The 27,098-nt window shown below is 38.5% G+C and overlaps 1 protein-coding gene across 7 annotated transcripts in view; it reads right to left on the reverse strand.

Annotated features, from left to right (window-relative positions):
- The window catches only part of RIMS2 (regulating synaptic membrane exocytosis 2), a gene marked incomplete at both ends in the record, with an annotated part of 475,681 nt that overhangs the window by 331,357 nt on the left and 117,226 nt on the right, over positions 1-27,098 (reverse strand). For all 7 annotated transcript variants that reach the window (XM_084260505.1, XM_084260502.1, XM_084260507.1 and 4 more), the window contains one exon: positions 14,204-14,514. In XM_084260505.1, coding sequence (XP_084116631.1) covers positions 14,204-14,514 — 311 coding nt within the window. The remainder of the gene's footprint in view (positions 1-14,203; positions 14,515-27,098) is intronic.

Genomic DNA, 27,098 nt, shown 5'->3' on the forward strand with positions numbered 1-27,098 from the left:
GCTCTGGTGCCAATGGCAGCCGTCTGTGCTCTCGTCTTCAGTTGGGGTGCACCCAGCAACTACCACAACATGACGAATGGTTAAGAGGATGCTCTGATTAACCTACTTACGCTCAGGATAAAATACAAACATAAGCTGTCAGTTTACTTTTTGTGCCTTTACAGGAATCTGGATATTCTCATCTCTCAAAATGCTCAGAACACAAGGGGGAAACAAGGCAAGAAAATGTCTATTTTTTAAATGAAACACAAAATTAGCCTCGACATGTATAGATTCTTAAGAATGTCAAGGAGTATAGACAGCATCAGCACAAAAGGCTGATGGGAGATTCCAGATCAGCTTTGAACTTCCTAAGCAGGAAAGTGCCTAATCAGGTGTGTTGAAGCTCGGTGATGAGACCAAATAATTCATTTTCCTGTGATTCATCATGGTCTAAGTAAATGACAGAAATAATCATGATCCACTGATCAGTATGGCTTTATAACTTTCTAAAAGGTGGCATGCAAGTAAAACATGAGATTTTACCTGCATAATTACTACTCTGTGCATTTTACAAATAAAATATTTGCAAGCTGAGATTTTATCTTATTTTCCCCAGTTATGTCTTAATTAAATTCTAAACCTATGAAAGGAAAAACTGAAGACTTGTGAAAGTCAAATTCTAGGTGCCTTGTTTAGTATAAATAGTTCCAGTGTCAAAGAAAACCTACATTTTTAAAAACTCAGATAACACAATGATAGGTCCGATTTTGCTCCTCATGCAGATACTAGGAAATGTGCCATATGTTCACTTGGGAAATCCTGCTGTTAGGCCTATAATGGGCACACAAAAACTGGCACTGACCATACAAATTGCACATTCCAGGATTAGTAAGAGAGGGAAGAAAAAGAAAAAACTCAACAAATAAATTGGACAAAAGATGTATGAAAATTATAATTTTAAATCCTTTTGTTATTAATGATGATAGACTATACCACAACAGTAATACTTCTTTAAATGAATCCGTAGGTATGCCTCAGAACCACCCAGTATAATTATTTCTAAGCCATCTTTAACATGAATAACTTTGACTTGTTGGTTAATTTCCTTAGCTCTACATAGCTTATGGCTTCTCAAACCTCTCAGCGGAATTCTCTTTAATACATTAGTTGAAAGGCAATATGGGAAATTTTATTTAAATATGACAAGGCACAGAATAGTTCACAATAATTACATGAAATGTTTCATTTTAATTCTTTCTCTTATCTTTGTCCTTCTCACACTTCCGAATATTATACAATATATACAACTTGCACAGTGAAACAAAATGCTCCTACTGCCTGGGCACACCACAGGACAGACAAAAAGCACAAGTTGTGTCTTGTGACTTGAAAAACATGAAACGCTGTAGTGCTTGGCTGGAGGGGTTTTTCCAGCACAAGTGGAATAAGGCACTCTGGATTTTGCTATTTCGGTAATTATATTATATGCAACTCTGAATGCAAAGCTCCAAGTACACCGTTGCCTCCCTCCGGTCTGCAGCAAAGCTCCAGTACCTGGTTCCTGCCTCACCTGCCAGATCTGGGCATTTCCAAGTATTCCTTGCTTAGGGAATTCATTGCTTAAAAATGAAGATGGTAATGGTTTAGGCAATTGCAGCGGTCAAATTTAGATTCTCTGAATCACTGTCTGAAAATAAAAACACAGACACACAGATTCATTCCACTTAAATACAGGTGACTCAAGTGCACAGTTTAGGAGGCCAGCCTTTGTCTTCTGGCACAACCAACAAAGAGAAAGTAGGAGCATGTAAAAAAATAAAGAAATCATTTGACCAAAATTTGCATGAGTGCCCAAAAATAGGTTTAATGAAGTGTTCTTATGCTTGTCTTAGTACCTGATTTAGGAGGTATGAATACAACTCTGGGGGTGCATTTCTATTGCTGGATCTGAGAATACTTTCCAATTCCTGCTTGGCTGTGTTCTGACAACATGTCAGAAAAAAATCCAGGTGTACACATTCTCTCCCCTTTTCCTAGCTATCCATGCACTGTCCCAGCATAAAGCTAGGCATTTTAGGCATCTGCATCTTTTCTAGCAAAATTCCTATTGATGGTAGATCTTCCATATCAAAAAATAAAGCCTAAAATCTAGAAATACTTTTCTTTTAATCACCTGCTCTGACCAAGATGACATAATTTATCTAATAACGTGGTATGATAGAAAATGGCAAATAAAAACCAACCTATTTGTCTAGTAAATATAGAAGTTTCTTCTTCAACCTAAAATTCCATGACATGTGGAGAAATATATCTGTGCTCTCCACAACATAATGTCCATAAATTACCGGTCATAGAATGATCCTTCTTTTTCCCCTTTCCTCAGGGTGTCTGACAGTTTGCCAAAACAACTACACATCCTAAGCTTTTAGTAAGAATATACACACTTGTGCAGGTTCATACGTGAGGTATAAAACATATAAATGATATTTTATATGTATTAAAGGAATACTGTTAAGACAGAAGAATTGAACACAGTAAGAAAAGTCTAACTGAGACTTCATTTCCCTGACTAAAGGAATAGCTGCAGCACCTGACAGGAACAGCGAGTTGCTATACTCTGGTTGGATAAGCAGAGTACGTGTAGTACACGTTGATACAGCAGGCTCAATACGCAGTAGATGCTGCACCTCACAGAATATGTAGTTTAGAGTAGTATATTTCAACCAATTTTACCTGCAGCTGACTCACAATCAATTGATATTTCCCTGCACCTCATTACAGTACATGAATCCTACTGTATGCCTCATTTGCAGTTCTGGGTGGCTCACCAATGAGATGTGTCTCGCTAGTCAAGAAGTGCTGGCCTAGAACAGAGATTTGATTGATTTTTGAAAACTTCATCTGCCACAAAAGAGATTTCTGTTCTACACTTTCACTGAAAGTTATCACTTGTCACCTTTCAATACAACAAAAGATATTGATTAAAAATATCGCTAAAAACTACTATGCATTATTAATAGTGTTGAAAACTACAAACAGAAGCTGAAAATACACGCACTAGCAGTTTTCAGACATCTGTCTTTCCACCTCAGGATGATGTATTCAAGGTGAAAGTTGATTTCCTCAGTGCTCACAGGCAGTTTGTACTTACATCCTTTGCTCTCCAGTTTATATCAATATAAAAGAGGACATGACTAGCACAAAGCAGACCACAAAAATTAAATCCTACAACAGTCCACTGATGATTACCAACACTGTAAACGCACCCAGCACAGTAATGATTTCAATATACAGACTCAAGCAAAGAGATGATGTTCCTTTTGTGAAATACAAGGTTAACATCATCTTTGGATGAGATCCTTTATACAAACACTTCTTTGGGTGAGCAGGATGATCACAGAGCTCCTTATTAAGTCCACGGTGGTTATGCATTAAAGAAATTGGCTCTCATTCCCTGTGAATTTGGGAGTTTAATTAATTTTAGAAATTCCTTTTAGTCATCTGGAAAAAATCTTAAGAGATTTATTGCAGTATCTCTACATTCAGATGACCGATTTGGACCTTAAAAGGCCTCCAAACTTGTGTTGGGTGTCAGTGTGTCCCAGCGATCTTTGATGGAAACAAAGGCCAATATATGTGTAAACTAGAAGATAGATCACTGTCCAAATGACAGCAAGATTAAGATTAGCCTTTTCATTTTGTGAAACAGGAGCTAAGAGAACACATCTATGCACTGGACTGCTTACTAATTTCTGCTGTTCAGTACACTGGATAAAAGTTGGAACCTTCCATATCTTGGGAACAAGTTCAAAGAGACTAATTTATCTTCCTTTCATGTCATTGTAAGATTTATGGTCTCCTGGGTTGCTCCTATCTTCAGCTGATTGGAAAACGAGAATAATATTTTCCTGATGATCACACACCTCTGGAATTCATTTCCTTTGATGGCATCACGGAGCCTGCCTTTTATAAGCATTAAGGCAGTGTAAATATTTTACCTTGGAAAGATTTGCACTTAATGCTAGAGTTTTATGTTAGTGGAGTAAAGGCAGTGCTGACCATTACGTTAAAAGCTTTGGGGAGGGGCTTAATTTAGTAATTGATTGTTACTGGGACTGTAAGGCTTCATGATACTTGGTGATATATCACAGTAAAAATTTCAAAATAAATCTCATTTTCAGAGAGAGAAAAAATGCTTCTGAAAGAAGTACCTGTATGCCACATAATGCATAAAATTTAAAATGTTTGTCTTGAGGGAAAGCTCCTGGTTTCGTCAGCTCTAGCATACAGCTGCCAGTCAACTGGCAGCTTTTGTCAATACCCAGAAGTAGAACATAAGCATTCTTAAAAAGCTCTTAATTACTTGAAGGGGGAGCAAAGAAGTAGAGTAGGAAAAAATGAAAGATCCTGATCTGTTCCAGTGCAATGTAGTCTATCATCATCAAAAACAAGTTTGTTGAGAAGCTGAGACACTACTAGTAGTGGCCTTACTATCAAAAGTTCCAGAGTTTGCTTTGAGTTAGTCATCTACAAAATACTCCTTTTCTATTGTTTAAGTGACATATCTTACTCTTTTCCTTCTTACTCTGATTCTCAGGGTCTTTGTAATTCATGTTCTCATTACAGGAAGAATCTCTGCATAAAAAGAGGGGGGGGGGGAAAGGTCTGCTGAGCAGCAATGAGATAATTTTTGCTTTCAGCCTTACTTTATTCTGAATGAAAATAAATTCTCCAATCATCATACTTACTTCCGCTATGAGATATGGGAAGCACCCAAAATATAATTTTTTTCTTTATGAAATGCAAACCCGAGTTAAATTGGGTTTCTTTCAAGAACTTCATTTTGCTCCAGTCCCTGTTAATGAATGGTACAGGAAAAAGAATTATTACATGTATGTTCTAGGAAAAAAAAGGCAACTATTTCAGCATCATGAGGACGTGAAATTGCTGAACTAAATGTTGAGTTGTTGAATTTTTTATATTCAAGAGGTGAGATCATTGAACTAATTATGATTCCTTTTCTAGCTGAAATATTTTTCACAGTTCTAACTGAAGCATAAAGATACAACTGAGGCAGGTCCATTTTTGTCAGCACAGTACCTCATGCCAGAGTCAACAAGGTTTAATTAAAATTAATCTACCTCTGGGAAAAAAAAATGGGTTTGTGCACTGATTTGGAACTTCAGAATGCAATGTCCCTCCAAAGCTTCCTGGTTTATTTGGAATTACAAAAAAAATCAGATGCTTTCTGCTTTAGTCTAATCTGCCTGGATGGCCTTTTTTTTTTTTAAGTGATCATCAAGGAAACCTATCTTTTAAAGTCCAAGATTTTCACATTTTTACAGAATAAAACCTTGTGCAGCTAAAACGCATTGCTTTCTATCAAGATATTACCATAGGAACTGATGTCCTTGCTGTTTTCTTTTTGCCAAAGAAAATGGGTTTTCTGCAAAGTTCACGGTTCATCCTATTACAAGCTGCATAATAAACACTTAGTCTGGCAGATAAACTACATCTAGGGACCCAGTCAAGCATATAATATCAGCTGACAAAACACTGGACCAGAAATTGGGAAAACTGTGTTGGAGCAACTTAACCTCCTCTTATACTATGAAGATGATACACTTACTGAAATCCCTAATAACATTTCCAGGAAGCTCAGTGCTGCAGAAATGAGCACTTTCTGATGCCATTTTCTGAAACACCAGGGCATGATTACAGGGGACTGCTGCACAGCACAGAGATGCCAGAGCAAGTTGCATACACACAACCCACTGCATATCAGACACAGATATTGCCCTGGATATTAAAACTCCACTTAGTTAAGAGTCACTGACTTCAAGCCACCTATATTTCCTACTTCACATGACATTGCACAGAATCATCACTGTTTTGGTTGGAAAAAGACCATCACCAGATCCAACCGTTAGCTCAGCACTGCGAAGCTGCCCACTAAACCAAGTCACTGAGCACTACATCCACGCATGTTTTAAATACCTCCAGGGATGGTGACACAACCACTCCCCTGGGCTTGACAACCCCTTTGGCAAAGAAATTTTTCCTAGCATCCAAGTAGTACGGCACTACTTTGCTGGAACAGGTAACTATTCCCTTAAAATGTCTGCAGCCCTCTTCCTTTTGATTAGTAAAGAATGCAGTGAGGCTTTCTTAATGAGAGGCACAAGATTAAGATTTCTCAAATCTTAGGAGAGGAGCATCCCCTTACTTTTCCATAAATCTGAAAGGACACTTGTGAATGGCTACAGAATTTTTGGAAATTGAGGAAGAGATGCAAGTCAGAGCTAGGGGTAAGAGAATAGGATGTCTAGATATATCATGGCTATAATCTTTGAAAATACTCCTACTGTTTAGCCAGTTTTGTAAGAACTTTCACCACTGAGAAAGAGATGATGAGACACAAAAGAACATAAGCTAATAAAATAAATACACAACTAGATAAAGACATTCCAGCATAGATAAAAGGACAAACAAGGATTTGTCTTGAAGAAGAGGCACAAAAAGAAACAGAATAATCAAACTAAAGACAAGGAAGAAAGCAAAGCAGTATTGCTTAATAATGAAATTGTTAATTATGAAAATATGCTCACCCTTGTCCTATTAAATTAATTTTTTCCTAGTATGCTTTCCTCGGATCTGACTCAGCAAAATAAATTAACATTTAATAATATTATGAAACTCACCATGGAAAAGATAAATGACAACTAAATGATTGCTTTAATCATTTGTGACTTCTAGAGACATGAAGAAAGAGGCAAAGAAAGAATTTGTACCAATACCAATTATCGATTCTCTCAGTCTATATGGATATGGTAAAAAGTATGAAAAAAGGCCATTCACTGAATTACCTTTTGCAGATTCCAGAACCACTCTGCTGCCAGAAACTGAAACATGGGTTAGCAGAGTCCTTTATTAAATATTAGTTATTTCCCTCGACTGTACTCCACAGATGTAACTTACTTACCTTTACACACCAATTTTTGCAAAGATGAAATTAAAAAAAAAAATCTTTTATACTTCTGAAGAAAAATTATCCTCCCACAAAACCACCACAGCACAAGGACTATAAACACAGAGTGAGCTCTAACATTCATGTTTATGAAAGGTCAACACTTGGCAAAGACATACACCTTATAAAGACATGCTCAACCCAGGAAGGCACTGGCCTTGTTCATCTAAAAAATTAAAATCAAAATGTTGCTAGTCTCTTTTTTTTTTTTCTGCTATTGCTTTCTTTCAGGGTCAATTTAGCTAAAAGCAAGACTACGTTTAATTCTGTAAATGTTAGCTGCAGTTAGCACTTAATAAAGAATGTTCAATATTCTGACACAGCTGAGATCTGTGTTTACAGATTTAGACTCCTAATGGTCTTGTAGCACAGTTGAAGACATAGCTGAGACACACAGAAGCACAGCCATGCAATGCGAGCCTGAATTCTGCTTCAAAGACACCAAATACCAGCACTGAATATCAAGACTTCCCTGAGCTCATTCTGCGTAAGTGAGAAAGGCAGAGAGGAAGTGCTGTGTAACAGTAAGCAGTATGCACAAACATGCATCATTAGGAAAAAAACCCAAGTACTCAGTAATGGTAAGAAAATAGAAACGTTGTGTTGTGATGGAATTATTTTTGAGAAGGCCCTCCACAGAAAAAAACCCAACATGAGATTTTCTCACTGCAGAGAATGAGACTGCGGCTGAGTTCAGGTTGTCACTGAAAGCTGGAATTCAATCTCCCTGTTATGTGTTTAATTAAAACACTCCCTAATGTCTGAAAAGAAACTCAACATGTTTAGACTATTTATTAGGTTAGTTCTGCTACATTTAGGGAAATTTCTTCTCTTTCTCTCTACTCCAAACAGATTTGCTTTCTCTAAATGGAGGAACCCAAATTGTATCTTTTCTATTGGTCAGAGGAGGCCCAATGCTACCCAGTACCAATTCTACAGCTAGAGAAATGCTGGCTCTAAAAAGAAGAAAAGAAAAAAAAAAGAGTAAAAGTAGTAGAATTTCTTTTAATAAAACATCATCCAAAAAAAAAAAAAATTGGTTGTCCTGCTACTCTGAGGAAAATAAAAGTGGAGGGAGGGAAGCAATGCACACCTCAGAAAAGCTACACTGAAGTCAGTGGGGCTGCACATGCCCTGATGCTGTGTCAGCAGTGTCACTGTTCACGTGCATGGGAGAGCTGCAAAACTGACATTAGGAGACAAACAGAATTCTACAAGAGTTTCTGTTCCTCAGAAGATGGACAGTTCTGCAAAGGTAATGGAAAGAATAAGCTCCCTCTCTTTTCCAGAAGTTAGAACAGAACGGAGATGCTACAGCTCTTTGCAACCTATTAACAGGTAGAATCACAGGGCACCTGTTACAGGTAGCCTGGGATGTTAATAAACAATGTCAGTAACATTCAGGAACTTCCTATGGAGACTGCATTACAGATGGTGCCAAGCTCCTTACTCATCCTCGTAAGTAGGTGTAGCTTTCTCCTTGTAATAAGCAGTAATTATTTCATTAAAACTTCCGCACAAAGAATATTGATTCAATTTTAAACTCATCTGCAAAACACTTGTAGCCAGTGTTAGATTTATTCATTAAGTGAAAGGTGTTATGCTTTCTCAACAACTGTGGGGGTTGTCTACTGCAGCAGTCAACAATGTTAAAAAAATAAATTCAAGACAGCTAATTCTTACATAAAGAAATCTAAGAAGTTTGGAGACACTCTTGCCCTGAAATGGATGCTTCTGAACACAAACCAATGATAATCTTAGTGATAATCTTGGGAAATGGCCATTTAGTAAGAAATGTAACTCACTGGTTCTTTCATGCTACATTTAAACTGCAATAAGCTTCCATCAGTGACATTCTCAGTATCAGTTGCTCATAATCCAGGAATTAAAGAACAGCCATTTGAAAAAGTTGTAACACGAAACAGATGCACACTTTCAGTTATTTAGTTCATGCTGCTTTTTGATGTTTCTCAGCTGGCTTTTGCCTGCTTTCTCCTCTCTCCTCTTCTTCCCTCTGACTCCGGTCTCTTTTTTCTTCCTGTTCACACCCCGACTTCCCCAACTGCATTCCCAAAAGACAGCGCCTATGCTGCCAACTCACACTGGCACTCCTTCCAAGAACAGAAGCAAAGGGACACCAGGGACCACTTTCATTCTACTGACATTGGTAATGCAATAGAATAAAACCTTTAAATGGGGAAACACCTGTATACACTCCATAAAGAATATGTGCCCAAAACCTGCATCTTCAGACCCAAGTAGCCTCAATGGTCTTGTTTGCAGTCCTTGCTCAGAATAAAATGCATTCACCAAACCCACTATAGTCGGTAGAAACCATCATAAAAACCCTCTTTTCTCCTGAGACAAAAGGGATGATAGAAAAATGAACTCCCAAAATACATATGTATCTTTGAAAGGAGAAGGGAAGGAAGAGGGAAGGAGGATTTATTTTATCTGCCTCTGCTGGCCTGGAAAATAAATACTGCTGTTGTGCCACTCTGCAGCTGCTCTCTCTCTCAATTTGTTGTTTTCATTCTGGTTTATGTGATTTAATCTCATATCCTTACAGCTAATCTGAAAAGGGTTCAGGCAGCTTTATTCGTTAGTTTTGCTTCAAATCATCATCTTACAGATCATGATCTTTACAGATACCAGGAAGCAATTCTCTTTTTTTGACATGGCTCACCCTCTGAGAGTTGCAGCAATAATAAATCGACTCAGGGATCATGAAAACAAACTTTCTCGCATTATTTTCACCTTTTTTTTTTCTGGTGTTGAATCTCATGCAAAATATCCTTGAGGTGAGCTTTACTTACATTAATAGAGTGCATGACAAATACACATTGTAAATTCAAAGTTAAACTTTTCCATTTTTGGAAATAATTTTTGATTCATGCAGAATGGATAAGGAAAAAATAAATCAAGAATTAAAAAACCCACCCACACATAATCATTCACACCTACCTGAACTAAGAACATTTCACATAGGTATTAGAAATAGTTACGTGACCATAACCCTGCAGAACTCATGGGTTGTTTCCTACTTCAGGAGAGCTATTGCTTAAAAAGGTTTGTGAAATGCCACATATATATAAGAGTGGTTTGTGAAGCAACACTTCGGGAACATCAAAATTTACAATTTAAAGCACCAAATTCATACGTGGAAAATGACTGAAATGGCTTCACGATAAATCCTGCCCAGAGCCAGAAAAATAATTATTTTACAACTCGAGCATGGCAACACCACCTAAAGATCTGACAATTCAGGCAAACAGAATGACACATTAAAAAGCTTTGTATCAGCATTAAGGCTTCCTGTTCCCCAGCTTTTATTATTAGGATGTCATACACATTTTAATAGGACATTATAAACATTTGCTTTGGCTTAGGCTTTGGAATGAAGAAATCAACCATTTCACAAGCTGATTGCCTGCTACAAAATGACTAAAAAAAGATTATGCCTATTCAAATAATTTTGCTGCTAGAAAGAAAACACCATGTATTGAATGATGAATAGCATAGGTCTTGGGAAAAAATAGAGTACATGAATTTTTTTGATCAAAAGTAAAAGAAAAAGAACCCTTTTAGATAACCCAGAAGTCATGTGGAATTGGATAGTACAAATCAAAGAACTGCAGTGCACACAGCCATGTATGTACCATCTGTGCACAGCAGACCTCTGAATGGACCTTCTCAGTATAGAGATTACACAGTTGTGCTGCATTTCTTTAACTCGCATAATTTGGCAGTTTTCAGGGCGTCTGGCATTAAACTACATCAGCATCCGTACTCTGCTCACAAGGTTAACTCTGAAAACCACTACATATGGTTACTTCTCAACTGCCCTTCGAATAAAATCTCCATGCGATACAAATTGTGCTGGTCCCACCTCCAACAATGTCAAATACAAAATGGTCAATGACTGAAAGTATTCTTACACTGGATGCTACTGTGTGCCCACTGCTTCCACCTTCTCCATGGGTTTACTACAGAAAGCAGTAAAACCATCACAAGGCAGATTATAGGTACTGAATGTGAACTAGAAAAAAATAATAATGCAAAACTATTCTGCTAGTGCTAAGTACAACTTGCGCCGGAATATTTTTTGCTCTTCTGTAACAGATCTAACATAAGAAAAACATCCTTGGAGTATGTGCAACCCAAAATCACCCCAGAGTTCTTCAAGGCAAAAACTTTTCAGATCAGTCAAAGATCTACAATCAAGTACATATCTGTGTCTGAACAGTTTGGGATCTATTGATTGCCAATGGGACTGTTGCATACATCAAGGGAACAGAATAGTTGTCTAATGGTTGAAACAATGAATATGATTTCAATGAAGAATAATAGTACTAAAGAAAACAGGAAAAAACATGGTGAGTTCTACTCAACAATGGAAAACTAAAAAATTACAATTAAAAAAAAGACATAGTAAGTAATGAGACAGAAATGGCATTGATGTTCTTGAAATTCAAGCAGAGAATATTGCCATTTACTCTGTGACCAACTTGTCTCCAGATGACCAAGATATATGCTACTTAATATAAAGTACTAAGTAATGAATGCTGCAACATCAAAAGAGGCTGCAAATGTACATAAAAATTTTATTTAAAAAAATTGAAATTTTCCCTATTTGAATCATAAAAACCCAAGTATATAGAACCTCAGCAATGTTTTTTTTCCCAATTATTTTATTGTTTTATACTTTTAAAATTACATATTATGTCAAAACTGATCTGTTTTGGATGAAAACCAAACAGACAATACAGTTCTTCCTTTCTACTTCTGTTATTGTCATTGTGCAAGGTAAACAACAACCTCTTCTAAATATTTGAGACTTCTTTGACTATTTCCCTATTATTTTGGATATGTTGAATGGCCATTTCTTTCCTCCAAGAATTAGTTTATCTGACAAATGGCCTACCTTAGCATAGACTTCATTTAAGAATAGGAAAAAAAAACACCTAGGTCACAATAATCTCCCATATAACATGTTTCTCTACTGCCTGGTTCTTTCAGTTAATATTTAAAAACCAAACATAACATTAAGCATTCAGAAAAGACAGAAGACCAAAAGCCTTTAAGAAATGAGAGTTGTTTGATCACAACTGAAAGGTTCAGATAAAGAAAGTCTTAAATTGATCAATAATAATAAGCAGAATGTATCTGTTTCTATAACTTTTAATATTTAAATCCTAAAAAAATATGGCATATATTCTATACATGACTTCAGTATAATGATCCTAACAGATTACCTTCTGCCCTTAACTGTGAGTGAATACAATAAACTTGTAAGCCACACCACATACAGATCCAAACTTAAGGCCTATACCCATCCTTGAATTCTGAGATAGCATCTCTCAGAGATGCTGATACTCTCCTCTAAAAGCCCATTTGACTAATGAGACATTGACTGGACAATCAAGAAAGAGTCTTTTATGTTATTTCCAGCAAAGGAAAGACAGTTAACATGTGGGACATTAGGGAAGAAAATTATTTAGAAGATCCTCCAACCTTCAAGAGCATGTAGTATATATCATATATATTCTGAGCATACTTGTATATGTTAATTAGAGAACACTAGTATTAGAATACAAATAAAACAGGAAGGATTTAAATAATACATGGACTAGAAGTGATCAAAAGCTGATTTCAGGCACAAAGTCTACATTCTTCCTGTTGCTAAATACCATTTTATACTGTCCATGTTTATCACAGAACTCTTCTTAAGGAAAACCCACATTACAGATATGAATTATATATTTATCTGTGTATCCCTCTTTCCCTCTGTCTATCTGAACGCATATAATAAAAAAAAAAACCCTCACAGAGTTAAATTATTTCTGAGAACAAGAATTAGGGGTTATTGTGACATTATGTATGATGCCATTTTCCTGGCAAAATTAAGGGGGAAAAAAGTCCACAATAGAATCAGTCTCTCTCCTGCTCCTTAGCACCAAGTTAAGCCTCCACCTGTATTTCTCAGGGACCATACATATAACTGAAGAGCACTCAAAGCCACTAAGCACTGAACCCATCAGCTGAAACCAGAGCAAAGGGCAACAGGCAGAATAAGTTAAAGAAAAAGAGTTAGATTAATTATATTCTATTTCTTCACAAATAGGACAAAAAATAGGAAATAAAATATGGTAGGATACAAGAGGTGAGGCAAAAGGAAAACAATTTTAATTATATTACCCCTAAAAGATATTACAGCTGTCTAACTTGTTCAAGCTTGCAGAGTAAGTATTGTAATGAGGTCATAGCTGGGCATCAGAGGAAAGCTGCCAGATTATACTGCTCTGGCTGCCAAATTCCAGGGCAGGTGGAGGTCTTTGGAAAGAGAGGGTATCATTTCCATGGAAACACGTGAGCAAGCTTGCTCTTCTTTCTCTTCCCACCATACTTAAAGCTCTATTATGGTCTTGCTTAGAAAGTAATTTTATTCAACAACACAGTTTTTACTTTTGTGTTCCAGCAAAACGTAGTCACAGAGGCTGAGAGCCTTCCAGTGCCTTTTTGGTAAAATCAGGTAAGAGGGAGGGAAGGTGCAGCTCCAGCCTCTGGCTAAACTGGATCTTATACTGAACAGCCACAGTTTCAACCAGCACCTAGGTACACTGAGATAAACCAGTGAAGACAGCAACAATAACTAACAATAACTAAAGACAATAACTAACAGCAAGAAACAGAGAATCCATGAAAATATTCAGGTCAACACACAAAGTTTTTACCATCTTCAATACTATATACTGCAAGTGCTACCAGATGTTTTAATTCAGTATTCTGAACAGCCACCATCTTCCATTAACCTGGTAATTTGAGACCTATTTTGGATTACTAAAATGCCACTATGAAGTCAGCAGCCACAAAAGAAATCCGTTAGCATTCTGCACAGCTCAGTGACTACAATTCAACAAAGTTGCAAGCACATGGACAAACTCCCCCACACTGCAACTGCCATTTTCCCTGTCGTTATTTTTAACAAGAAGGAATGAAGAACACACATTGTCCGTGACCATCTGAACACAATAAGGACTCCTCAGCTACTGTTTCTTAGGATTGTTTCAAAAATCCCCAGTGTCTATTTCATAGGCTACAGAATAAAAATAAGAAAAAACTTTAAAGGTAAAATAAAATTTGAGGCATAAATTCAGTAGATCTTATCAGTATAAACATGAAATATTTTCTTACCTGTCTGACGTAGCGTCACTTGTTACTTGATGCTTTACCCCCGAACCATTCTTAATTGATTCTTGTCTTGTGAGCCCTTGAGATCTGTTTTTGTCCAAAACCTGTGTGGATATGTCACCTGGTGGTGCTTGGTACTGCGAATGCTCCTGCAGCTTTGCTTTTTTCTCTTGAGGTGCTTCCTCGTTCCGCAGACCTCTAACACCTTCTTGGTCAGGCTGCTGTGGTACATTTGATCCACTGTTGTAGAACCAGGCTCCTGATTTTGTGAGGATTTCTTGTTGTTTTCGGCACAAGTTACATACCCACATTACCTGTTCAGACATATTTAAGTGGAAAATCTGTTAGCTTCTCAACACTGCATAAAAAGTTTCCATCAAGCATAAATCAACTGATTGCTGCCACTTCCAAAGGTAGAAAGAAAGAATACTGGTTTTATTCTTTCTATTAAAAGTACAATAGTTTCGCCACAACACAGTAAAATATATTTGTACAAGCTTGGAGGAAATTATTTTAGAAAAAAGTACAAACACAAAACTACTTTTACGCTACTTTTGCTTCTTCGTTTATAATACAAGGGAAAACCACAGATAGTAGCAGTATAAATGTAAATGATCTACACATTGACATTCAAATGGCAGTAAATCACAGAATCACAGAAAGTTAGGAATTGGAAGGGACCTGGAAAGATCTAGTCCAACCCTACTGCAAGAGCAGGATCACCCAGATTAAATCACACAGGAATGTGTCCAGGCCGGTTTTGAATGTCTCCAGAGAAGGAGACTCCACAACCTCTCTGGGCAGTCTCTTCCAGTGCTCCGTCACCCCCACAGTGAAGAAGTTTCTCCTTATATTCACACGTGACTTCCTATGCTCCAGCTTGCACCTGTTGCCCCTTGTCCTATCACTGGCCAGCACTGACAAGACCCTGGTTCCATCCTCCTGACTCTCACCCTTTACATATTCAAAGACATTAATGAGGTCACCCCTCAGTGTCCTGTTCTTCAAGCTAAAGAGGCCCAGCTCCCTCAGTCTCTCCTCATAAGGAAGATGTTCAACTTCCTTAGTCATCTTTCTGACCCTGCACTGGACTCTTTCAAGTAGTTCCCTGTCCTTCTTGAGCTGAGGGCCCAGAACTGGACACAATATTGCAGGTGAGGTCTCATCAGAGCAGAGTAGACAGGGCAGAAGGACCTCTATTGACCTACTAACCACACCCCTTCTAATACACCACCTTCTTAGCCATGAGGGCACATTGCTGGCTCATGGTCATCCTGCTGCCCACCAGGACCCCCAGGGCCTTCTCACCTACGCTGCTCTCCAACAGGCCAGTGCCCAACCTATCCTGGTACCTGGGGTTGTTCTTCCCCAGATTCAAGACCCTACACTTGCCTTTGTTAAAGCTCATTAAACTTCTCCCTGCCCAGCTCTCCACCCTGTCTAAGCCTTGCTGAACGGCAGCACAACCCTCTGGTGTGTCAGCCACCCCTCCCAGTTTTGTGTCATCAGCAAACTTGCTGACTGCACACTCTATTCCCTCATCCAGGTCATCAATGATATATTGAATAGTACTGGTCCCAGTACCGACCCCCCCGAGGGACTCCACTAGATACAGGCTTCCAGCTAGACTCTGTCCCATTGACCACAACTCTCTGACTTCTTTCCTTCAACCAGTTCACCTCCCTACCTGATCCTCCAGACCACACTTACTCAGTTTAGCCACAGGAATGTTGTGGGAGATAGTGTCAAATGCTTTACTGAGGTCAAGGTAGACCACACCCACTGCCCTATCATCTAGCCACCTGGTTATATCCTCATAAAAAACTATTAGATTAGTCAAACATGACTTCCCTGGGTGAAACCACGTTGACTGCTCCTAACAAGCCTCTTATCCTCAATGTGCCTAGAGACAGAACCAAGGATAAGTCTTTTCATCACCTTTCCAGGGATGGAAGTGAGGCTGTCTGGTGTAGTTACTCCTGTCGTCCTCCTCCTTGCCCTTTTTGAAGGCTGGAGTAACATTTGCTTTCCTACAGTCCTCAGGCACCTCTCCCGTTTCCCAGGACTTAGCAAAGATGATAGATAGTGGCCTAGCAATGACTTCTGCCAGCTCCCTCAGCACCCTCAGGTGCATCCCAGCAGGACCCATAGATCTATGGATGTCCAGACAGCTTAAGTGATCCCTGACCCAGTCCACATCAACCAAGGCAGACTCATTGTTTATTCTGCCTTCCTCAGGGGCTTCAACCATCTGGGGCTCCTGCAAATGGTCTCCTGCAAACAGTCTCCAGCAATACAGACAGATGCAAAGGCGGCATTCAGTAACTCCGCCTTGTTACTGTCCTCAGTCACAAGGGCAGCCACCTTGTTCAACAGAGGGTCTACGTTACCTCTAGCATTAGTTTTACCTCCAGTGTATTTGAAGGAGCCTTTTCTGTTGTCTTTGATCTCCCTTGCAAGGCTTAGTTCCAAAGAGGCCATAGCTTTCCTAGTTACCACCCTACACTGGAGGAAGCTCCTGGACTGTGAGCAGCTGGCTGTGCAGGCCTTCCAGCAAATATCTGGGTAGTTAAAATCCCCCATAAGAACCAGGGCCTGTGATTGCGAGGCTGCTGTCAGCTGCCTGTAGAAGGCCTCATCAACTTCCTCATCTTCAGCAAGCAGCCTGTTATAGACACCCGCAATCACCCATGCTAGCCTCTCCGTTAATTCTCACCCACAAACTCTCAACTCATTCCTTGTCCACCCCTGGACAGAACTCAATACATTCTAGTTACTCTTTCACATAAAGAGCAACCCCACCTCCTTTCCTTGTTGGCCTCTTTCCTAGCAAGAATGTAGCCATCCATGGCCACATTCCAGTCATGTGAGTTGTCCCTCCAAGTCTCCATAGTTGTGACTAGGCCATAACACTTTGACCTCATGCAGATTTCCAACTCCTCCTGTTTATTCCCCGTACTGCATGCATCGGTGTACAGGCATTTCAGGGATCTGTAAAGATCTGAAATTGAAGACTGTATGTTGAGGATGACAGAAAAAAAAATTAAACATTTAATCCATTCTCTTATTAAGTTGTGGCATTATAAAACTCTTTGGGTTGGAAGGGACCTCAAAGTCCATCTGGTCTCAACCCCTTCACATGGGCAGGGATATCCTCCACTAGCCCAGGCTGTCCAAAGCCCCATCCAACCTGGCCTTGGCCACTGCTGGAAATGGGGGCAGTCACAGATTCTCTGGGCACTCTCAGTGAAACATTTCTTCCTTGTATCTAATATAAATCTGCCCTTTTCATTTTAAACCCATTACCCCTTGTCCTGTCACTACATGCCCCTGTAAACAGTCCCTCTCCAAATCAGACTAACGAACTTTGGAACAGATCCCCAGCTGCTGCAAAGTAATTTTCTAATTCTCAAAAATCTGCTATTTAATTCAGCAGTGGTCTGTACCTCAGATTTACATGATGAAACTGGCTTCCAGAAGTGACATGATTTTCAAAGCTATGGTAAATTAAAGCCATTTTATAAATAAAGTAGCACAATATATAAGGTAGTGATTTTCTCCACAGCCAAGATTTAGCCTTCCCTGTATGCTTACTGAATTATTAAAATGATTACAGCTTCCCAGTTGTGAGATCCTATGCGTAGTAATGAGACTTTTTAATATTCTAAAATGAACTTGCTTGCACAGCTTTTGTATTCAATCACCTCAGTCACATGGCAGTCCAGGAAATTGCCAATGCCAATTATCTGTAAGTTAATTTCACTTTCAGTTCTTATGTTATATGAGCATAAATCAGGACATAATGAATTAAATACAACAGACCAGTTATTAATAAAATGGCACATTTAAACTGGTTATTGTGTTATCTTACAATTTGGATTTTAGAAAGCATTAATTCAATGCAAGTTTAGTCCTTCACTCCATAATCTTCATTTTTCTTTAGCCTTAACTCAACTCTTCTGTTATTTATGTATTTTTATCTTAGTTCACAGACAAAACCAGATCATTTTTTACTAAATGGCCTTTGAATGTCTACACTCAGCCTTCAATCTAGTTACACCTCCAGTTCTAATCCTACACCGAGCTGCCTCCTCTTCAAGGGTTTACAGTACAGGACATACAAAGGCTAACAGTAATGCTACTCATTATTCCTTTAAATGCAGTTAGCTCAACAGTTTGATCACATGGAAAACATAGTTTCTACACCCTTGATACCTCCTTCTCCACCAGAAAAGGTTTTAGAAGCTGCAACCCATATCTCACTTTTATTCTCCAGGCAGTTATCTAATATAAAATCTGGACCATAGTCAAGTCTCACCAAAAATGTTTTGATGAAAACTTCATATAGAATGCTACCTGGATACAAGGTTCCACTCAGACTGTCCTAGAGGCAACAAGGCCCTGCCCTCCCCCAATCAACCCCTTTTACTGGGGAGTGATGTCAGTTGGTGTGGAAAACAGCCCCAACTAACTCAGCTCACCTGTGCTGGCTGCTTGGGAAGGTTGACTGGCCTGGCCAGAACCAGGACAGATATCCTGAGAATAAAGGTCAATACTGTGTATGCTCCAGGCCTGGCCATCATTCAAATACAAATTTAAGAACAGGTCTGTTTTACCTTCACTAATTAAGTCAGAAAGCACACCCAAGCTCCGAACTGAAATTTCAACACCAAATACAAGAGTAGTTTTGCCCTTTTTAATCAATAGGAATTAAAAGCCTTTAATATTTCTGCTTGGTTTGTACACAGCTGAAAGAAGCTCTAAACTTTCAATATCTGTGTCAGCATAATGAAAGGATCAGAGTTGAATCATTATTTATCCCCTCAAATTTTTGTGTGCTAGTTTCCATTCAATTAGTAGATGGTAAAATGTCACACACACTACAGATCACAGTCTAAACACTTGAGCAACTATGTCCTTGACTGCGAGCCACATTTTGTCCCAGGACAATGCACTCTGGAACGACCAGCATTATTCTCTTGTACTCAACAGAATGAGAAGTATTTCTGAATGAATATGATTTAATATCTCCTCCTCTAGAAGTAGAGTCAGGAAGAGTACTCCTGACCTAACCTCCTCCACACACCACACAATTTAGTGATCTGTGTGAACATAAAACTCAGTTCCTGCCAAGCTAGGTAGATAACAATGTAGAAAGACAGAGAACTGTGAGTGCCATGAGACCCATATGAAAGAAGGCAAACATTTTATGATAAAAGTCTGACCAAACCCAGCTCCCAATTAAAGATGCTATGCCTATCTTTGTTGTCACTGTCTACTGTAGGATCATCTGGTATTTTATTTGCATCTCTACAGCTTGGGAGCTGTTTTTCACTGACTGTCACTTCAAGCAAGTCATATTTTTTCCCAGGAACTACTGAAGTCAAACTGGTTCCAACTGTTTCCACAGTGCAATGTTTCTTACAGACTAAAAAAGTAATAGGGTCATACCTGTGAGAATCAAGATGCGCACCTAAACTGAAAGCACCTCATGAACCAAAGGAAACTGAAAAAGGACCCAGAACCAATACTTCAGGTATTTCATGTTGAAAAAAACTCAAAGAGTGAAATATATATATATGTATTTTGAAATATTCTGTGTCTGTAAGAGAGTTTTGTAATATTTATCACTAACACTTCTGATAAAGCCTTGTTTCCAATGTACTTTCAACATGTAGACTTCCATAGTGTTATCCCAAGCAGTTATCATCTTAGCTTCAAATAATCGCACACAGTGAGCCAAATGGTGACTGTCACACACACAGAGAAATCTGCACCAAGCACCAAGAAGTCCAAGTCCTAGATTAGCACAGGGCTAAAACTGACTTCATCTTATCTTAGCACGCAGCAGGATTCCTCCAATGTAACAAAGACTGGTAACGGACAGTGCAGACCGCTCAATTAACTGACAGGCACACGTGTAAGGTAACGACTTAAGAGCACAGATGGGAAGGTGGCATATTCCTGGGCAGGACTCCTCCCTCTGCCTCCAGGTGCCCTTGACAGCACTCGGCAGTTCACCCGTACACAGAGCAGCTCTGTCCCTGCCAAGCCCCCACCAGGACAGCACATCTCATGCGACTGTGACATCAGCATGCAGAGAAGAGACGGGGACACTACACAATTGGATTGCACACTTGAAATATAGATTATGATATCTCTGCAAAAAAGAGCAATAGAATTTTACCTTCTAAAACAGTCAATGAAAAAGGACATTCCTGTCATCAGGAATCACAGAATCATGGAACGGCAGGGGTTGGAAGGGACCTCTGGGGACCATCTAGTCCAACCACCCTGCTAGAGCAGGATCACCTAGAGAGGGCTGCACAGGACTGCATCCAGATAGGTTTTGAATATCTCCAGAGAAGGAGATTCCACAACCTCTCTGGGCAGCCTGTCCCAGTGCTCTGTCACCCTCACATTGAAGAACTTCCTCCTCATGTTTTGGTGGAGCTTCTTATATTCAAGTTTATGCCCATTGTGTCCTGTCACAGAGCACCACTTAAAAAAAGGCTGATCCCATCCCCCTGACACCCACCCCTCAATAATTTATAAGCATTGATAAGAACCCCCTCAGTCTTCTCTGGGCTAAAAAGCCCCAAGTCCCTCAGCCTTTCTTCACAAGAGAGATGTTCTAGTCCCCTCATCAGCTTCATAGACTTTTTTTTTTTGTACCCTGTCCTTCTTGAATCAGGGAGTCCAGAACTGCACACAACATTCCAAAATTTTTGCTCTGAAGTAGGCCTGCTACTTACTGCAACCATTTTCAAACCTCTACTTTGAAGAGCTCAACTGTTGTGAACATATTTTGTTCAAGAACATCAGTGATGCAATTTGTGGGTGTCAGTTCTTGCTAACATGGGAACACTGCCAATTTGAAAAGGACAAAAATGGACAAAAATCTGGTCTCCAACATCTCTAATTATTATTTACGTACTAGTTTAAAACTGGAATCTACAGTGCTAGTGCCACTGTATCAAGCTGTGCTTTTCCGTACAAAAGGCTGAAACACCACCTAGTGCCCAAGATAAGAATAAATGCTGAAGTTCTTTTCAAATCAGTTTCTCCTGTAAAATGTGAAAATAAGCACACAAAATATACCCAGCCTGACATTTTCACATTAACTCTTAATTTGATTAGTTTCTTTCAGACAAATTAATTTTTTATACAACACTGATAAGAAGCATTCTGAATTTGGATTAGACAGATTTACCTCAAACCCTCCATGTGCTTTCCATTAACAAAGATTAATTCCACGCAGGGAACACACAGGGGGTCTAACTATTTTTTTCTTTCTTCACCATGTTTACAAGCTCTCACTTCTGCTAACACTGCCCAAAAGCTTTTGTCAGATAATATTAGCACTTATTATTCTATAATCCCACAAAAAAAAACCTCTGCAAAGCCTGCAATTATCAGCCACTTCACACCTATATTATCATTAACGCACAAAAACCCCTACTTTCTATTGGCCTAAATAAAACATAACAAACTTTCTATTAGATATAGTTCTTCAAAACGCATCTAATGCACCACTTTAAAATTCATAGAATTGTCTTGATTAGAAGGGACCCTTTAGATCATCAAGTCCAACCATCACCCTAACCTGTCACCCACTACAAAACCAGGTCCTCAGCACCAGATCTAACTGTCTTTTAAATACCTCCAGGGACCCCACCACCTCCCTGGGCAGCTCATTAATAGTAATTCAATAAAATGGAAAAGTTATTTATAAATAAATAACTTCTGCAAATATTTTAAAGCAAAAAATGTCATAAAAAGGATGTAGCATGACAATCATTTTAATGTTTTCAGATAAATTATATGAAAAGACAGCTACCTTACAAAGTACCATTACTCGTTCCTCTAAGTATAATCACAGATGGCCTAACATGAACTTCTAAGAACAAAATGGAAATCTTACCTTATTTAAAATTAAATTAAAAGGCACAGTATATTTAATTACATATCAGCCTGCGTTTGATAGCTTAGACACTACAATCTAAGAAATAATTACACCAGATCCTCATCAGCCTTCAGAACAGTACTTTGAATTACAGGTGTGCAGAGGTACGAAGTCATACTGGAAGGCTTCCATTGGACAGTAAAGTTTATTACTATTGGTTTATCAAATCTCTTGGGGTTCATCCAGGTAGCAGAAGCACCTAGTATATTAACAATATATTGTGTCGCCCATTGGTTGGGGTTTTTTTCCCCTCATATTTGATGCAAAATACAATTCCTTGAACACTGCACAAAGTAGCAAGAATGCAGCATTGAAAGGAAGGGGAAGGAAAATGGAAGAGTTGGAAAGCTCTTTGCTTGGGTCCAGCATCATGGTAACCAATCATGTTTATTAACATACTGCAGTTAGTACATTTTCTTTTTGCAATCTGTCACAAATACAAAACACGATTACACCATGTTTTCAGCCACCCTGTACCACAGAGGACTTTGAGGAAGGAGTACCTCATCTCTCCATTAGTCACTACATTGACTTGGAATAGACACTGCCAAATCAGCACTGGCACTCAGTAACATGAGTCAGCTTCCTCTGTACGGTCACAGAGGTCATGATTATATAGTAAATCCATGTAGCTTTAGCTAACATGGCTCCAGTAGCAGCAATGATATCTTCCTTACCTCTGGGCCCAATTTCTGCTGATTTTTCCCCATTTCGCTTATTTGAAATACGACAGCATTTCCCAAGAACTCTAAGTTTAATCAGTGGGTCTCCTGGTTCTGGAACTGCTATGGTCACTTTGCACACTGTCTCCCCAGAAAATCAGACTGAACTTCTTTTCTCATTACTAGTTTGTTTCTGAATGCAATAAAATCCCCCCAAGTCTTCCAATAAAATAACAGCAGCAGTATTAATTGTACCTTCTAGAAGTAAAGTATTAATAGTACTCTTCATATTATTTAGAGTTCAAAGCTTTGAATTAGAAACCTTCTTGATGTTAGCTAAAATGTAAAATCCTATCTGGTTCCAAAAACCCACCAAAAAAATGACTCGCATTTGCTCTAGAAAACAGTCCTTCATTTCCCACCCACCCCCATCTGAAACCTGTATTCTCTCTTACACCTGAGCACTGATTTCTGTTATCAGTGAGGGAAAATCTGTATTTCTTTCTATGAGGTGCTTCATTTAAAATTTCTAATTTTTACATTCCTTTTTAATGGAAGCAACTGCTTGCTGCAGGGTGAGACATACACAGCATGTGCCGTCACTGACATCCATGTTTCTTGAAAACCTCCAACATCCAGAGGATTTAGGGCTCATCTATAAAGACATTATTCTAGAGGTTCAGGTCCAAACTACCGATGCACCTTTTGCAGTTACTAAGATGTATTTTAAGGACACAAGTTTTGATATTGCATGGTAGCTACTCCTACAATCAGAAGACTGTAGGTTGGAGAGGTTCAGGCTGGACATGAGGAAGCATTTCTTTACCAAGAAGGTACTCAAACACTGGAACTGGCTTCCTAGAGCAACATTCGAAGCCCCAAGACTGTCAGTGTTTAAGAGGTATCTGGGCAATGCCCTTAATAATATGCTTTAAGTTTTGGTCAGCCCTGAAGTGGTCGGGCAGTTGGACTGGATGGTTGTTGTATGCCACTTCCATCTGAAAATACTCCAGTCTAGTCTGGTCTGGTCCCGCACTATAGCAAACAGAGGTTATAGCTTAGTACTTATCCACTCAGCTCTGACTTTATGCCACACCATTTCTTTCTGTGAGACTAATGCATTTAGTCAATGAAGTATATCACAGAGGCAAAAATAACTGTGACTGTTATAGGCACTGACAAAGATTACCTATTTTTTCAATATTTTAGTATGCCACTAGTCTGTGCTATGGTACTGACTTTCACTTTCACGCAAGTAAGAAAGTTATAATCAGTTTGACCCAATGCCATAGTTGCTATAAAGTTTATTGGCCTTATATCCATAATGACACATGGATACCTACCCCCCAAAACCGTATTAAATATCACAAGGATGCCAATACCAGTTAATAAGTGGGAAAGCTTAAAATACTGGTATGAGACTAACATCTCATATCCCTTCTCATGCGTGCATTTGATGCAGAATATTGTTAAACTATTCTGTTTTAAATACTAGAGAAAAATACCACATGACTACAACTTTAATAAGGTATACTCATTCTATTTTAGTAACACTGTACTTCTCATCTTTATGCCAATACATCCCTCTTGTATCAGTTTTTTTTATTATTCTTAAGGCGTATATACTAGCAATTTTATTCATACTTTTTTTAAATGCAAGAGTATAATTAGGCAAGGAGACTTTTTTTTATACATTACTAATGTATAAAAATTGTGAAAAAGACTTCTACGTGCACAGTAATCTATGTGGGTTAATATAAACCAGAGCACATCCTTCCTAAAGTATACTGTATAAAAAGAGAAGCAGTTCATATAAAAAATAACTGCTATTATTCAAGATCTGTAAAGGCACTCATTTGCTTTTTTCATTGGGGCACAGGCAGAAGTCAATGCTATCCCATCTAAAGAGTTGCTGTCAATGCCAATGGAAATAATTTATCATTCCTGCACAGTACCACATTGATTGTACACAACTTCCATGATTTCATGAAGAACTGGATGGCATAAAGACTTCCATTGAGGAAATGGCTAATGTGACACAGTACTCACTTGTGGGTCCCAGCAAATACAGCTGCACTGCTTCCAAAACAGTCTGTAAGCCCACACAGTACTCCACAGGGCCATGAACACTCACTAAATAAGTCTGGTGGGTTTCAGCATGATTTAAATCTGCCATAAGCGAACAGAATCTACACCACAGTTACACAAAGCCTTTCTTTAACCTGGGAAACCTGCATAATTATCTAATATATTGAGAATGTAAAGTTGCCCAAGCTACACCTTTACTAAATTTTCAGATTTGTAACAGTCTTAGGAAAGGAACAGAACTGAGCATGCATTTACTGTCACCTTTCTCAGCAAGTTTAAGCTCAAAGAATAAGGACACTGCACAGAAAGAGAACTCATGTATCAATTCCCATTCCCTGCTATTTCAAAAGTCAACAGTAGGTTTTTAAAAACTTTATACTTTAATAAAGTTTCATCTTAAAATTAACTAAAAGTAATGAAGCCAAAGTCTGTCAAAATGCTTTTCCAAGTCCTACAGCTACAATGGAAATGATGCCTTTTAATTTCCAGTGCTCATTTATTCCAAACTCTTTTATTGCTAGTTATTCTTGTGCCAGTGTTGTCATTTAGTTTAAATAGCTCCTTTCTCTTCTTAGCATTTCTGCCCGATATTTTTATGGAGACTAGTCACATTACCCCTCTCTGTTTTCATTTTTTGAGACCAGATAGATTTTACTCCTTCAGGAAATGCCTACAAGAGCAAGACAAAACCATGTCACAGGGCCAGGTGCTGGCCAACAACACCTGGCTCACGACTGCCTGCTAATTCTTGTGCTTCCTGGCACAGGCAGGCCTTTGCTAAGCAGCATCTCCCAGACAGTGCCAGCACACAGCAGTGGAGAACAGCATGGCGCAAGAACTGCTCCTAAGAAGCAGCTTGGACACAGCTACCCTGCTACGGAAAGCAGAACTCAGGGCTATTGAGCCACACAGGAATCCCTGGCCTGCATTTCAGAACAGAAATTCATATTAGTCCTTAAATTCCTGATTTTACACTTGGTGCTATTTAATCATTTAAACTACTGGAGTTCACAAGGTCACCCGGTCCTTTATTATACGATATCCCGTTGCTCCCCTGTGCTGACAGGTATCCAACTTTGTGCCACCAATGTATTTAATTACAGCATTCTTGTTCTCCATGCCAAGGCCAGTAGGGAAAATACTGGAGACCTTCCCCAGTACTAATGATTGAGAAACTTAGCTATGAAGTTTATTACAGCTTTTCCCTCTATATCATTATTCAATTAATTCTTATTGTTTCAGTTTAACCACTAATTTCTAGGTGGTATTGTATCATTTAATCTTCTACAAAGAAATTACATTTAATTGTTACACTCTAATCCCTAGCCATGTCTGCACACAAATGAGTTCCTTGATCTCCTTAGTCCAACTGGTTTTGCCTATGTGTTCCTTTAATTCTTAAAAAAAGAATTCTCTCCATAGACACTGTTGTTAGAACAACTTTGTTGATGGATTAAAAGTTTGTGACAGAGAGACAGTTAAATTTTTGGTAGAAAAATGCAAATAGGCAGTTACAGATGGAGTGAGGTAATATAAATAGATATTAGAATTTTCAACAGCTTTATAATAAAGTGATTGACACTAACAGTTTATAACACAAATAAAGGGTGTCTGAAAATATTATGTTTTATTTAAGAAAATACTATTACAACTTAATCTTATTTTCTTAAATATTTTTATAATAATTAATTCAGGCAAAATAAGTACTATGTTCAACCAGATTTGGCACACAACAGTAATCATCCAAATGACAGATTTTTACTCTCCAACGTACTGGTGAAAATATTAAAATATCTTACAGTCATTTCATTTTGAGACTTTTGTTGCCTGAAAGTCTCAATTGGGTGCTACTTATGCCACTTTGTGCTCAAAGTTCTGTACTAATGTCACAGCTTCATTAAGAACCAGCTAATAAAAGTAACAAATTCTCTTCAGCACAGAGATGCTGAGCATATTCATTACTTAACACTTGTAAACTGTCTGAAGATGAATGGTACTAAGTATTCACAGGTTATTTAGTATTACAAGACATGATATCAACATCAACAAGAGGCTAAAAAGAAAAAGTGACAGGACCACAATAAGCCTGGGGTATGTATGCAAATGGCATTAAATTAAAGTCAACAGAACTACACCACTTACATCATCTGTGTCATCACTCATTACTCAAATCGTCTGAGAA

This window comes from Gallinula chloropus (assembly GCF_964237585.1).
Source record: "Gallinula chloropus genome assembly, chromosome: 2".
In the NCBI taxonomy this organism is placed as follows: Eukaryota; Metazoa; Chordata; class Aves; order Gruiformes; family Rallidae; genus Gallinula; species Gallinula chloropus.